A 12,184-nucleotide genomic window follows, 5' to 3' on the forward strand; every position below is an offset into this window, starting at 1 on the left:
TATTTATATACTTTTTTAATTGTTTAGATTTTTTAAAAACTTTTTAGTTTATTTGTAATTTTTAAATCTTATTTATTTACTTTTTATCTTATTTATACATTTTTTTTCTTATGTATATACTTTTTAAGTTATACATGTAGTATTTATATTAATGTGCAATTTTTAATCTCATTTACATACTTTTTATATTAGTTATATACTTTTTATTACTTTTTCATATTTTATCACTTACTTTTTATTACGTATTTATATTTATATTATTTAAATACATTTTATTTTATGTGTATATTTTATATCTTATTTACTACACAATACAGATTTTACAGGAATACAGTAGGATTCATCATGTTGATGTTGCTGTATTTATCAGTGTTTTGTAATGACTCTTGTTATTTCATTGCTTTCTAACATTGTAATTGTGTGTATGTGTGTGTGTGCTGTGTGTGATAAACAGAAGCTGTCAGAGCATGACAAGTCTTTACAGCGCCACAGTGTCTCCAGTGAAGGACAGTTTGTCCTCTCCTCCTTTTCGGCAGAGTAACATCAGCAAACCTCCTCTGCGAGCTCTTTATGACTTACTCATCGCACCGATGGAGGGGGTGTGTACTTTATTAGGCTGCATATTTATGTGTCAGTTGTTATATTTATATTAAACCGAATCTCTCTGCCCCGTTTGTCCCTGCAGGGCCTGATGCACAGCAGTGGACCTGTGGGCCGACACAGGCAGCTGGTATTGGTGCTGGAGGGGGAATTGTACCTGATCCCGTTTGCGTTGCTCAAAGGCAGCTCCTCTAACGAGTACCTTTACGAACGCTTCAGCCTCATCTCCGTTCCCTCTTTAGGCAGCCTGGGAGCAGTCGTCAGGGTAGGTGAATCGTATCTTTAAAAAGATATTTACAGGGTTTGAGTGGTCATGAAAATTGAGTTTTGTTTTATAAACCTGTATAATAACACATGATGTGTCCAAGGACTGTAGGAAATTTGAAAATCCAACAATAATTTCTGTTTTTACAGTTTCTGGCTGTGATAAATGGTTTTATTTATGAAGAAAACACGCCATCCAAACCTGCGGGCAAAAACTCACCGAAATGATTTCATAAACCAGTGCCAAAATTTTTTAAATGAAAAATAAAAACAAAAAATGTTTCAATTGCCGCAATTTTTAACAAAAAAATTGTCATTTTTTTTTTAATCGAAAAAAATATACAGGAAAAAATGGCAATTTTTTTTCTTTAACAATTGAATTTTTAAAGAAAAAAGTACGTGCCCCCCAAAATGTCAGCGGTAAAATAAATACAAACACAGCCATTTAAAGTTGTACGACATGCTTTCTTGCACCACAATATAGTGAAATAACAAAGACTTCCTTAGTTATATTTAAATATTTATACATATATTACATATTTTACATATTATATATTTCTAGTCCTGTTATGTAATTATTATTTTTTTTAAAAATACATACTTTTAAAAGGTATAATTTAGTATTGAAAAATAACTGATAAGCAGTATGAACGGTCTTGAAGATTTGCCTTAAAGTCCTGGAGAAGTCATGGAAATTTATTGGTAAAAATGTTGAACCCTATATTTATCTTAAACACTGAATTGGTCTTTTTATTTTCTAGTTATTTCTGTAAATTGATAATTTTTTTTCTTTGTTAAATCAGTGAATTCTCCTGTGTTTGCCCCACAGACTCATCCTCGCCGTGGCGGTCCCCTTCATTGCTCAGACGGAGGCTCAGTGGCGGCGGTGGTCGGGGCCCCTCGCCTGCCCTCCTCTGTGATGGACCGCTGGCTGTGGGGCCCCCTACCTTCGGCCCAGGATGAGGCTCTGTGGCTGGGGGAGCAGCTGGGATGTCACCCCCTCACTGGAGCTAACGCCACAAAGGAGCGCGTGCTGGCGGCTCTGAGTCAGGCGGAGTGCGTTCACTTTGCGACGCACGTGTCCTGGAAGCTCGCCGCTCTGGTTCTCGCCCCCAGCCAGGAGCACGCTGCAGGGGAGGGGGCGGCCGGCCGACCCAGGGAGAAGTCACCGTGTGGCGGGTCGACCTCGGGGGAGGCTTCGGCTCAGGACGGAAAGACGAAGAGTTTGTTTACAAAAAGTCACAGCAGCCCGGAGAGACTGAGAGGGACAGATGAGACAAGCGAGGACGGGGAGAGTGTGTGTGACGTGGAGAGTGTGTGTGACAGCCCGCCGCTTCACGACTTCCTCCTCACCGCCGCGGATATACTGGACCTGTGCCTCACCGTCAAACTGGTGGTTCTGAGGTACGACTTTTACACACATTAAACCAGTGATACTCAACTCACGGCCCGTGGACCAAATCTGGCCCCTGATAGGTTGCCATGGTGACCCCCCAACCATTTTATAATTAATAATAAAAATAAAGTGATTCGTACTGGAAAATGGTTTTGTACTTTAAGTATCCATAAGGTGTCAGAGTGCGTAAAAGAGCGAGAGGAGGATCCGCCACACCGCCAACAGAGGGCCTAGATAATGTGCTAAATGTCCTAAAATCCTAAAAATGTCCACAAGTCTAAGGAATGTCAAAAAATCTGAGAAATGTTCATAAATCCAGAAAACAACCCAAAATCCTAGAAATGACCGAAAATCAAAAAAATATCCTAAAATCTGAGAAATGTCCATAAATTGGACAAATTTCCTAAAATCCTAGAAACGCCCTAAAATCTGAGAAATGATCTGATATCCTAAAAAGGTCTCAAAATCACAGAAACGTCCTAAAATCTATGAAATAACCTGAAGTCCTGGAAATATCCTAAAACCTGAGAAATGACTTAAAATCCTAGAAGCATGTCTGGGGCCGCTGTGACTGGCCCCTGGCCTCCTGTCATTTTGTAAAAGTGGCCCCTAAGCAGAGCCAGTTTCATCTCCCCGTATTAAAGATTTTACGTTTTTAGGCTCCAGCTGACCTCTGACCCTCCGTGTCCTCAGGTTGTACCCGGAGTCCAGCAGCAGGGTGACGGCTGACGGGGTGGTGGGTCTGACCCGGGCCCTCCTGGCTGCGGGGGTCCAGTGTGTGTGCGTGTCCCTGTGGCCTGTGCCGATAGCTGCCTCCAAACTCTTCACACACACCTTCTACACGGCTCTCCTCAACGGCACCAAAGCCAGCGCGGCTCTGACGGAGGCCATGAAGACTCTGCAGAGCAGCAAGCACTTCTCACACCCCTCCAACTGGGCCGGTGAGCACACGCCAACACGTTTAAGGAACACTTAACCCCGCGTTACAGTTGTAGAGTGGTCCTTTAAATTTTAGGAAAAAAAAAAACTAATTAACATTTCCATCAGTTCTTCAGTGTGCAAGAAAAGAGAGGAGTTTCCTTTAGCTGCTGAGCCGCAGATGAAAGGCCGTATTTCACCGGCAGAAGATTTGTGATTCTTAATTCTGCACATCGAAGTCCAAATTACAGCCCTCTTCTTTTGGGACACGTTTTCTGCAGAGATGAGCTCGGACTGTGTGCAGCATTACTCGTTTTAATGCATGCTGAGCGCCTTAAAAAGAAACTAAAATGAGATAATCTGATGTTTGCATGTTTTTAGTATCTCAGTGTTTGTGTGTTTTTCTGCAGGCTACATGCTGATTGGCAGCGATGTGAAGCTGAACAGTCCCATGTCTCTGGTTGGACAGGCCCTGGCAGAGATCCTGCAGTACCCAGAGAGAGCCAGGGACGCCCTCAGAGTGCTGCTGCACCTGGTGAGGGAACGCTGACGCTGGTTTCTATGTGAAACACTTGGTTTTTGCACACAGTAAATAAGAAAAGTGTTTATCTGTGAGAGCCGGCGTTGTGTTTGTTGTTATCGTTCTTACAAACATGCAGTCGATACAAAGTTCCAGATTTGGAGCTGTGGCTCTGATACCTCTTAGACTTCACGAGTGAATCAATATCAGGTGTGCAATGTCATCCAGTGGGATAAACTGAAACTTTTGGTGGGCCGGTTCTGGCTCACAGGCCATATTTTTTTACACCTCTAATGTAGAATAGAGCAGTGGTTCCCAGCTGGGGGGTCGTGGGTCTGAATTAATCACAAGTGACTCGCAACCAGGTCAAGTTTGTGAAAAACTGACCATTGGATATTTGTAAATCTAACATCATTTCTGTTTTTAAATTTTCTGATTTTTATCTCAGCGGGCATGTAATTTGAAAGGCATATTTTCTTGAAAAATTGACAAAAACATTTTGGGGGGAAAAAAAAGTGTCAAAAAAATTTAGAGCAAAAGAAAATTGCCCCCTGGTTTTTAAAAAGTCCATCAAAAATGTTTAAAGAAAAAAAAAATCCCAAAAAATGTTTACGTTTTTTAAAATTACCCAAAATTTAAAAAGAAAAAAATAAATCTCCAAAATTTTAAAGAAAACATGCCTTCCGAACCCATCAGGCTACCCGTGATTTAAACTTCATGCACTCTAGTCTTGTATTGTCTCATTGCACGTGTTGTGGACATTTTGTCAAATGATGTGGTCGTTTCCGTTATATGTGGACCACAAATGACGAAGGAGAAATCTGGACCCAACAGCTGGATGCTTTATTGGAATAAAGCATCACAACTTTTAAATGACAAAAGCAACAAACAACTTTTACTAAGCCTCCGTGCTGGGGAGAGCTGTGGCGGCAATGTCCGTCCATCCGTCTGTCCGTCCATCCGTCTGTCCGTCCATCTATCTGTCCGTCCCATTCTCGTGAATGTGATATCTCAGGAACACTTTGGCAGAGTTTCTTCAAATATGACAAAAACATCCACTCATTTCCCGGTTTAGTTTTTCTTTTTGTGCTAATATTTAGGTAATTTTCTTGTACTTTTTGTTTTTTCTTGCTTATTTCTGGGTCATTTCCTCTTAATTTGCTCATTCCCATGTTTTTAAGAAAAATCTCCAATTTGCTCACGTTTCATACGGGTCAACATAACAAAGACTACCATTGTGATACCTTATTTTACATGCACGGACCAGGACTAATACTTGGTTGAGCGGTCTGTGGCCTGTTGTTGAACACAGACAGAAGGCGAGTGTTTGAACTCTTTCTCTCTCTCCAGGTGGAGAAGTCTCTGCAGCGCATTCAGAGCGGCCAGTGTAACGCCATGTACACGTCCCAACAGAGCGTCGAGAACAAGGTGTGTGTGCTGCTCTCTTTGTCTCTTTGTCTTTAAATGTCAGCCCGCGTGTGTCCTCCGCTCATGTGTCCTCTGTCCTCGGGGTAAGGTCGGCGGGGTGCCCGGGTGGCAGGCCCTCCTGTCTGCGGTGGGTTTCCGGTTGGACTTCTCCGGTGGCGGTGCTGGTCTCCCCGCGGCGGTGTTCTTTCCCACGTCAGACCCCGGGGATCGGCTGCAGCAGTGCAGCACCACTCTGCAGTCTCTGCTCGGTGACGCAGCTTTCTCCTTCTCTGAACGTCTCTCATGTCCATCACCCTGTTAATAATGAGCTGTTTATTTCCTACAGGATGCAGAAGCATGCAACTCCAAAATCTGACTATATTAGCTGCATAACGAATCACCCAAACTAAACAAAAAGTACCGTAAAAATTCAAATAAAAGCCTAGTCCAATTAAAAGTCCCATTTACTAGCTCAGTGTGGCGACACATTTTGACAAATAAAGGCCTGTCTCTATTAGAGGCTCGCTCTGGTTACCATGGTTACCATGCAGTTCATTTTTATAGAAGATCTTTGGATGTGTAAAACCGAGTTGTTGGTGACCTGCTGGAGTTAATGTTAGTTAGCTGCTTAGATCACACATACAAATATAAATGTTTAAACTTTTGTCGATATGGACATACTACTTACAATATTAGCTTATTAAGATTCTCTACAATCCAATCATTCAGTTAATTTTACTTAAACCATGAACACCAATGAGGACAGTTTTATAGTGAACAACAGAGACGCAAAAAAAAGATTACTAGATTCAGAAGAGTATTTTTATTTACAGATTTTTTTTTTGTCAGGTAATTTCTCAGGCTATTAACTGAAGTTTCACGGTAAATATATCTCGTGGTCCGGATGTGAAATCTGTCTTGTAATGTCCCCTCTGTCCGTCCTCAGGTCTCACTCCTCCAGCTCTGCAGGCTCTCTGTAAACTGGTCACAGTGTCTGAAGCCGGAGAGCAGCTCATTCATAAGGTACTGACATGTTGTGTAGTAGTGACACAGGTACTCATCCCACTGGTGGAAGAAATACTCACAGTACAAAAACATAAAAATACTCCAAGTTTTAGCTCCCTCTGAGCACTTTGGTCGTCTCGTGAGTTGAACCTGCAGCAATAATTCTTTAAGTCAGTGCCACTTCAAATCACTTATCGATAGACCGGAAATCTTTTCCGGTATCTTTTCCCGCATATGCTGCGATGCCTCCTCTGCATCAGGCCCATGATCCACAGCCGTGTCCGATTTTTGGCGTGCTTCTGGACGCGTATCAGGCATCTTGCTGTTTACGATGTTGCTGATTTGCGAGTGTCTACGATTGAAGAAGAAGTCAATACTGTGGACTAAATTTCCCCCTGATTTATTCGATCATTTTTGGACTAGAGGCAGATTAATAAAAACATATTGGCTTTCACATGGAGCTCTAAAATTCACGATTACTCCGTGTGCATCTCACTAGTGCGCCTCTCTCAAATACTCCATCACAAGCTCAAGTCTTGCACTGGTTATTTAAATAAATCACAGAAGTTTCTCCAGCTAAAAAGGCGACACGCATGAGTTATTCAACATTTTTATGAGCTCACTCTGAGCTTTTCTCGTCTGGATTTTGGCAACTGAGAGGTTTATTGTGAAAATCTTTTTTAAAAAATCCAACTAATCAACATTGCACTCTTACATGCATGTGTGTTGTTGCTTTTACTGAGTGTGCATCTTACGTGGTCAAGTAAAACATAATTAAAAGGACATGTCACTGCTCACTTTGCTTTCATTTATGACATCCAGCTCGTGTTTAATAGTAACACAGACCCATAGTGACATCACTGTTCAGCTCTCCATACAGCGTTTTGGTACCATCTCCATGCATGAGTGTGCAGTGACTCAAACCCAACAGTTACAGCAGGAATAAACCACTAAAGTTGTGTTTCCTCTTCTCTCAAACACACCTCACAAAGGCGGTTAAAAGCATGGTGGGAATGGTAAGTTTCGCACAGAGAAAGTGAAAGCAGACACACACAGAAAAAGAGTTGTTGTGCATTCGCGTAATCGGAGAAAAACAAACTTTCTGCGGCATCACAGTTCAGCCGTAATGATCTTTGCTCTGTTTCTGTGAAGCTCCACCAGGTTCTGGTTCAGCTGCAGTCCGGAGACAAAGAGCAGGACTTCTCTCTGGCTCCCATTCAGGTGTCGATAAGCGTGCAGCTCTGGAGGCTTCCCGGCTGCCACGAGTTCCTGGCCGCACTCGGTGAGTCATCATCATATTTTTTTATTAGCATTTTTCAAGTTAAATGAACAAAACCAATAGTAAACAAAAAATGGTAAACAAAGACTATATATGGAAATAATAAACATGAGAGAAAAATGTCCAGAAAATGATATTTCGATTCTCTTCACAATTTACAATATTTACAATATATACAGTTTTCTTAATTATATATATAAAAAATTATGTTACAGAAAAAAAGGAAAGAAGAAAAGAAAATAATACTTTTTATAAGAACAAAAATACTTCTTTGGCACTTTCTTGAGATCATTTTCTTGTTGTTTTTTTTATGTTTATTTTTACTTTAGATTTCTCTTTATCCTATTTTCTAGTAATTTTCTTGTAACGTCTTATTAATATCTTGCTAATTTTCGGGCCATTTCTTATAAATTAAGCTAATTTGCTCAGGTTTCAAAGGGTTAACTCAAATTAAGACACACATCCCTCAGTGGGTGCTGGATCCAAGATGAACATTATGAATAGATAGAAATCCGCACACCAGGAAGTTCCCAGTAAAGGATTTTACTGTAAACGAGTATGTTTGGAGCCAGTTTATTCTCCCTCAGACTTGCCGAAAAACAATCACTTGTTTTCCAGAATAAAATCCTTTAATTGGAGCTTCCTGGTGTGCGGATCTCTTTAAAGGATTCATTCATTTTAATTTAATTTCCGTTAAATGGAAAGTAAAGTACTTCAGAGTGGTGTTGAAGTGCGGTGTGTGTACTCGGTGACGCCGTGTGTGTCTCAGGTTTCGATCTGTGTGAGGTGGGTCAGGAGGAGGTGGTGCTGAAGACGGGGAAGCAGGCCAGCAGACGCATCATGCACTTTGCGCTGCAGTCTCTGCTGGCGCTCTTCGGTGAGAATCATGCAGATTTTTTAAAAATCAAATCTTCTTCTTTGCTCCTCTCTAACGTTTCTCCTCCTTCAGACTCCACAGAGCTCCCCAAGCGGCTGAGCATGGACAGCTCCTCGTCTCTGGAGTCTCTGTCCTCCTCCCAGTCCGCCTCCCAGCCTCACTCCTTACCCATCTCCTTCGGCTGCTACCCCCCTCAGCCCTCCTTCTTACCCCCGGTCTGCCCCGACAACCTCTCCTGCGACGCCATCTCCGTCTACAGCCTCAGCTCCCTCGCCTCCTCCCTCAGCTTCCTGTCCCGGCCCGAACCTGCGGGAAGTGACATCATCAGCCAGCGCTCGTCGCATCAGCAGGAGCTGGATAGATCTCGAGGCGGAGGGGGGCTCTACGCCTCGAATCGCCCCTCTGGCGGCCTCGCTAGAGGTCGACTGAGCGGTCAGGGAGGAGGACTGGCGGGAGAGGGGGAGGAGGAGGAGTACGAGGGGTACTCCATCATCAGCAGCGAGCCGTTAGGACGAGGGAGGAGGGAGTGCGACACGCTGCCACTTCCTGCGGGACACAGACACGGCAGAGGAGGAGCTGGGAGGGGGTCTGCAGGGGGTCATGGGTACCCGGTCACAGTTTCCTCCAAGGGAAGCATCAGCACGCCGACATCGCCGATTAAAGCGCCGCTGCCCCTGAAGGTTCCCAGCAGCCCCAAACCAAAGCAGGAAATGTAAGTTTGGAGTTATTGTTCGAAAAATGCACAGAATCGATGAAAACAGACTTTCAACTTATCTTTTGTCGTGTGCTCAGAAATCACAGAGAAGTATTTGTTGGCATGAAAATCTTTGATTTCGGGCTCCTCCTGCAATAGTTATACAAATACACTTAAAAAAAAACAAAATCATGCAAGAAAAATGATCATCTTTGATATAACAGATAAAATATGTTAAAATATGACATATATATAATTTTAAATAATTTTTTAATAATTTGGCTCGTTAAGCAGAAAATGCACGACACTTTTTTAATATCAGTTTACATCAGCTCTGCATTTTGTGGTCTTTCTGATATTTTAAACATTAAATCAGGTGATAATATAAGTTATTTATGAAAGTGATAATGTATAATGTCATTTATAGTCAAGCTCATTAACTAACTTTATTCTCGCTGTAAATATTCTGTTCATTTTTTGCAGCTCATCTCCTCAGAGGACGGGCAAAGGGAAGGGCAGCAGCTCTGAGTCGGACCAGTCCAGCACGGAGACGGACAGCACGGTCAAGTCTCAGGAGGAGAGGACGGGTCCTGCGGGACAGCTGGATCCTCAGGAGCTGGCCAAGAAGATCCTGGAGGAGACGCAGAGCCACATGCAGGCTGTGGAGAGCCTGCAGAAGGCCAACATCCGAGGGAAGACCCTGAGGGGAGCAGAGGGGAGAGAGGAGGCCAGGCAGCCGTCTCTGTCGACTCCCACAACCCCGACTTTGACTCCCAGCGGAGGAGCACGAGGCTTCCAGCCCTCTGAGACCAGCGCGTTCAGCAGACCGCCCAGCAGATCCAGTCTGAAGGCCGGCTCCTCTCCTCTCTCTCTGTCTCTTTCCCCGCTCTCTCCTTCTGTTTCCACGCCTCCTCCGACTCGACCTAAACCTCCGTCCCGCTCCTCGTCGCTGCAGAAAATCAGCTCCGGCTACAACAGCCCGGCTCACTCCTCTCCGTCTTTATCCGTCTCTGTGAAGCAGCAGGGCTCGCCTTTCCCCGCCGCCTCCCCGGACGTACAGCTCAAACTGAAATACCCTACCTCACCTTACACCGCCCACATCTCTCCTGCACACTCTGACAGCGCCCCGTCGCCGGCGCTCTCCTACTCCTCTACGGGATCCGTCTCGGCCTCCTCCAGCCCTGCAAACACGCCCGAACTCAACCAGTCGAAACGGGACAACAAAGTCCAGGCCATCCATAACTTAAAAACCTTCTGGGCGGGACAGAAACAGGACGAGCCCTGCCCGGCCAGTTTACTCCGAGGAGGGAACAAAAAAATGAGTACAGTTCAGAAAGACGTTTTGGGTTTGCTCAATCTCTCCCCTCGACATGACGCCGTCTGCAAACACGTGGAGGGATCTGAGGACGCCGGCGACAGACCAAACGGTCACCAAAAACTGGCGGCTAAACCTCCTCCGCCTCCTCCTCCTCCTTCAAAAGGAGGCATCAAACTTCCCTCTGGGAACGGATACAAGTTCCTCTCACCTGGACATTTTTTTCCTTCCTCCAAATGTTGAGAGTTGAGATGTTTGATTCTTGGTGTTTGTACTATGACAGAAGCTGTCCGTTTGTCAGCTACATTTTTAGCAATACCTGCTGAGGATTAAAAAAAAACTTTGATACTGACGGTGATTTTACACGTCACTACTTTTTGTGAAGGGATGTTTTAAAGGTGATGACTGTGCCTTCTTCTGGGGAGAGCTGGAAGGACAAACTGACTCTTACACAAGTGTTGAGTCTCTGGCTTTAAAGGGATAGTTCAGATTTTTTTAAGTGGGTTTGTATGAGGCTCTTATTCATAGTCAGTTTATTACATACAGTAGATGGCAGTCGACACGCCCCCCAGTGTGGAGAAGCAGACAGGAGTCTGACGTGTAAGTTAGGTAATGTATCGCTGTGGACGGGGACAGCAGCAAAACGTGTTGTCGCCACCTAAAAAAAGTTCAAGTGAACGCTATATTGATAGTGTTTTTACTGCTTTACCTTGATGTCAGACAGTGATTTCCAACAGGAAAATGAGACGCTCTCTTCAAAGCCAGTCTCCATTTGGAAAAACAGTGATGTAACATTTCTGGAAACAGGAACTACTCTTCTTACACAGTTAGCTTGTTGTGTTATTGAGTGACTTTGGCATTTAACCCTTCGAAATCTCAACAAAATGGCTCGATTTCTTTCAAAAACATGGGAAGGAGGCAATTAACAACGAAAGAAGAAATGAACAAAACATTTTTAAGAATTTAGAAAATAGTAGAAGAAATGTACATGGAAATTAGTTACAAAAAAGTTTTTAAAAAATCCTAAAAACATCCTAAAATCCTAGGTCTGTCCTTGAAATGTCCTTAAATAACTGAAATCTAAAATCCTAGAAATATCCTTCGCTTCTACAAAAGTCCTTATTTCCTTGAAATATCCTAAAAACCTAGAATTGTCCTTAAATCCTAGAAATGTCCTAAAATCCTCATTTTGCAGAAGTGCCCCCCAAAGCAAAGCAGTACATTACTTAACTTCTCTGTCGGTTTTCCAGCCTGCTTCTTTAAACTGAGCATGTGCCGACTGCCATCGACTACAGTGTCTACGGATAAGTTACCAATTCAGCCCCACTTTAAAAAAAACATGAACTTTCCCTTTAATGGTGTTTTCTTGACTGACGAGAGAGCATGTGTGTCAATGCCTCCATGTACTGTACCCGCAGCCTGTCGACTGACCGCCTGAGAAAAGGATTTTACAGCCTAAATGCTCGCTATATTTGTGCAAGTTGACCTGAATTTGATCTTGATTTATCGTGTAATAATTATTGTTAAATGTCAATATTATCGATGCTTACTGTTGTCATTTATTTTGTAAAGTAAACTGTGTTTTCCAGTCATTATTATACATTTTATAAAGACAATTAAAGGAGGACGTGAGGAAAACATTTTGATATTTTTGGAGATTTGGTTTTACGTGTGATTTTCAGCATGGTACCTCTTGCTGTTCAGTGTGTCGGTGACTTATTGATGTACAATTTTGCAGCGGTGCCACACTCCTATTTAGAAATATCTCAATTCTCAAGACAAATAAAAATGTCCCTTTCCTTGTGTTGCTTTCATGACATAAATCAATTCTCTTTTCACGTGTAATAAACATGAAATAATACACAAATTAAATCAAATAAAATGAAAAAATAAATACTAAATAAAAAAC

The 12,184-nt window shown here is 42.9% G+C and overlaps 1 protein-coding gene across 2 annotated transcripts in view; it reads left to right on the forward strand.

Moving 5' to 3' along the window:
• ttc28 (tetratricopeptide repeat domain 28) overlaps positions 1-12,078 on the forward strand; it is a 124,099-nt gene extending 112,021 nt beyond the window's left edge. The window contains exons 23-35 of one of the 2 annotated variants that reach the window (XM_042509420.2): positions 455-599; positions 686-865; positions 1,694-2,268; positions 2,954-3,201; positions 3,589-3,713; positions 5,049-5,126; positions 5,215-5,374; positions 6,052-6,128; positions 7,103-7,126; positions 7,263-7,392; positions 8,159-8,266; positions 8,339-8,978; positions 9,444-12,078. In XM_042509420.2, the coding sequence (XP_042365354.2) occupies positions 455-599; positions 686-865; positions 1,694-2,268; positions 2,954-3,201; positions 3,589-3,713; positions 5,049-5,126; positions 5,215-5,374; positions 6,052-6,128; positions 7,103-7,126; positions 7,263-7,392; positions 8,159-8,266; positions 8,339-8,978; positions 9,444-10,518 (3,565 nt within the window). In that variant the 3' untranslated portion in view covers positions 10,519-12,078. The remainder of the gene's footprint in view (positions 1-454; positions 600-685; positions 866-1,693; positions 2,269-2,953; positions 3,202-3,588; positions 3,714-5,048; positions 5,127-5,214; positions 5,375-6,051; positions 6,129-7,102; positions 7,127-7,262; positions 7,393-8,158; positions 8,267-8,338; positions 8,979-9,443) is intronic. The other variant, XM_088070674.1, reaches the window with a different exon arrangement.
• The last annotated feature ends 106 nt before the right edge of the window (positions 12,079-12,184 follow it).

Source organism: Plectropomus leopardus, chromosome 20, assembly GCF_026936395.1.
Source record: "Plectropomus leopardus strain MGB_pleo_1.0 chromosome 20, ASM2693639v1, whole genome shotgun sequence".
Classification (NCBI taxonomy): Eukaryota; Metazoa; Chordata; class Actinopteri; order Perciformes; family Serranidae; genus Plectropomus; species Plectropomus leopardus.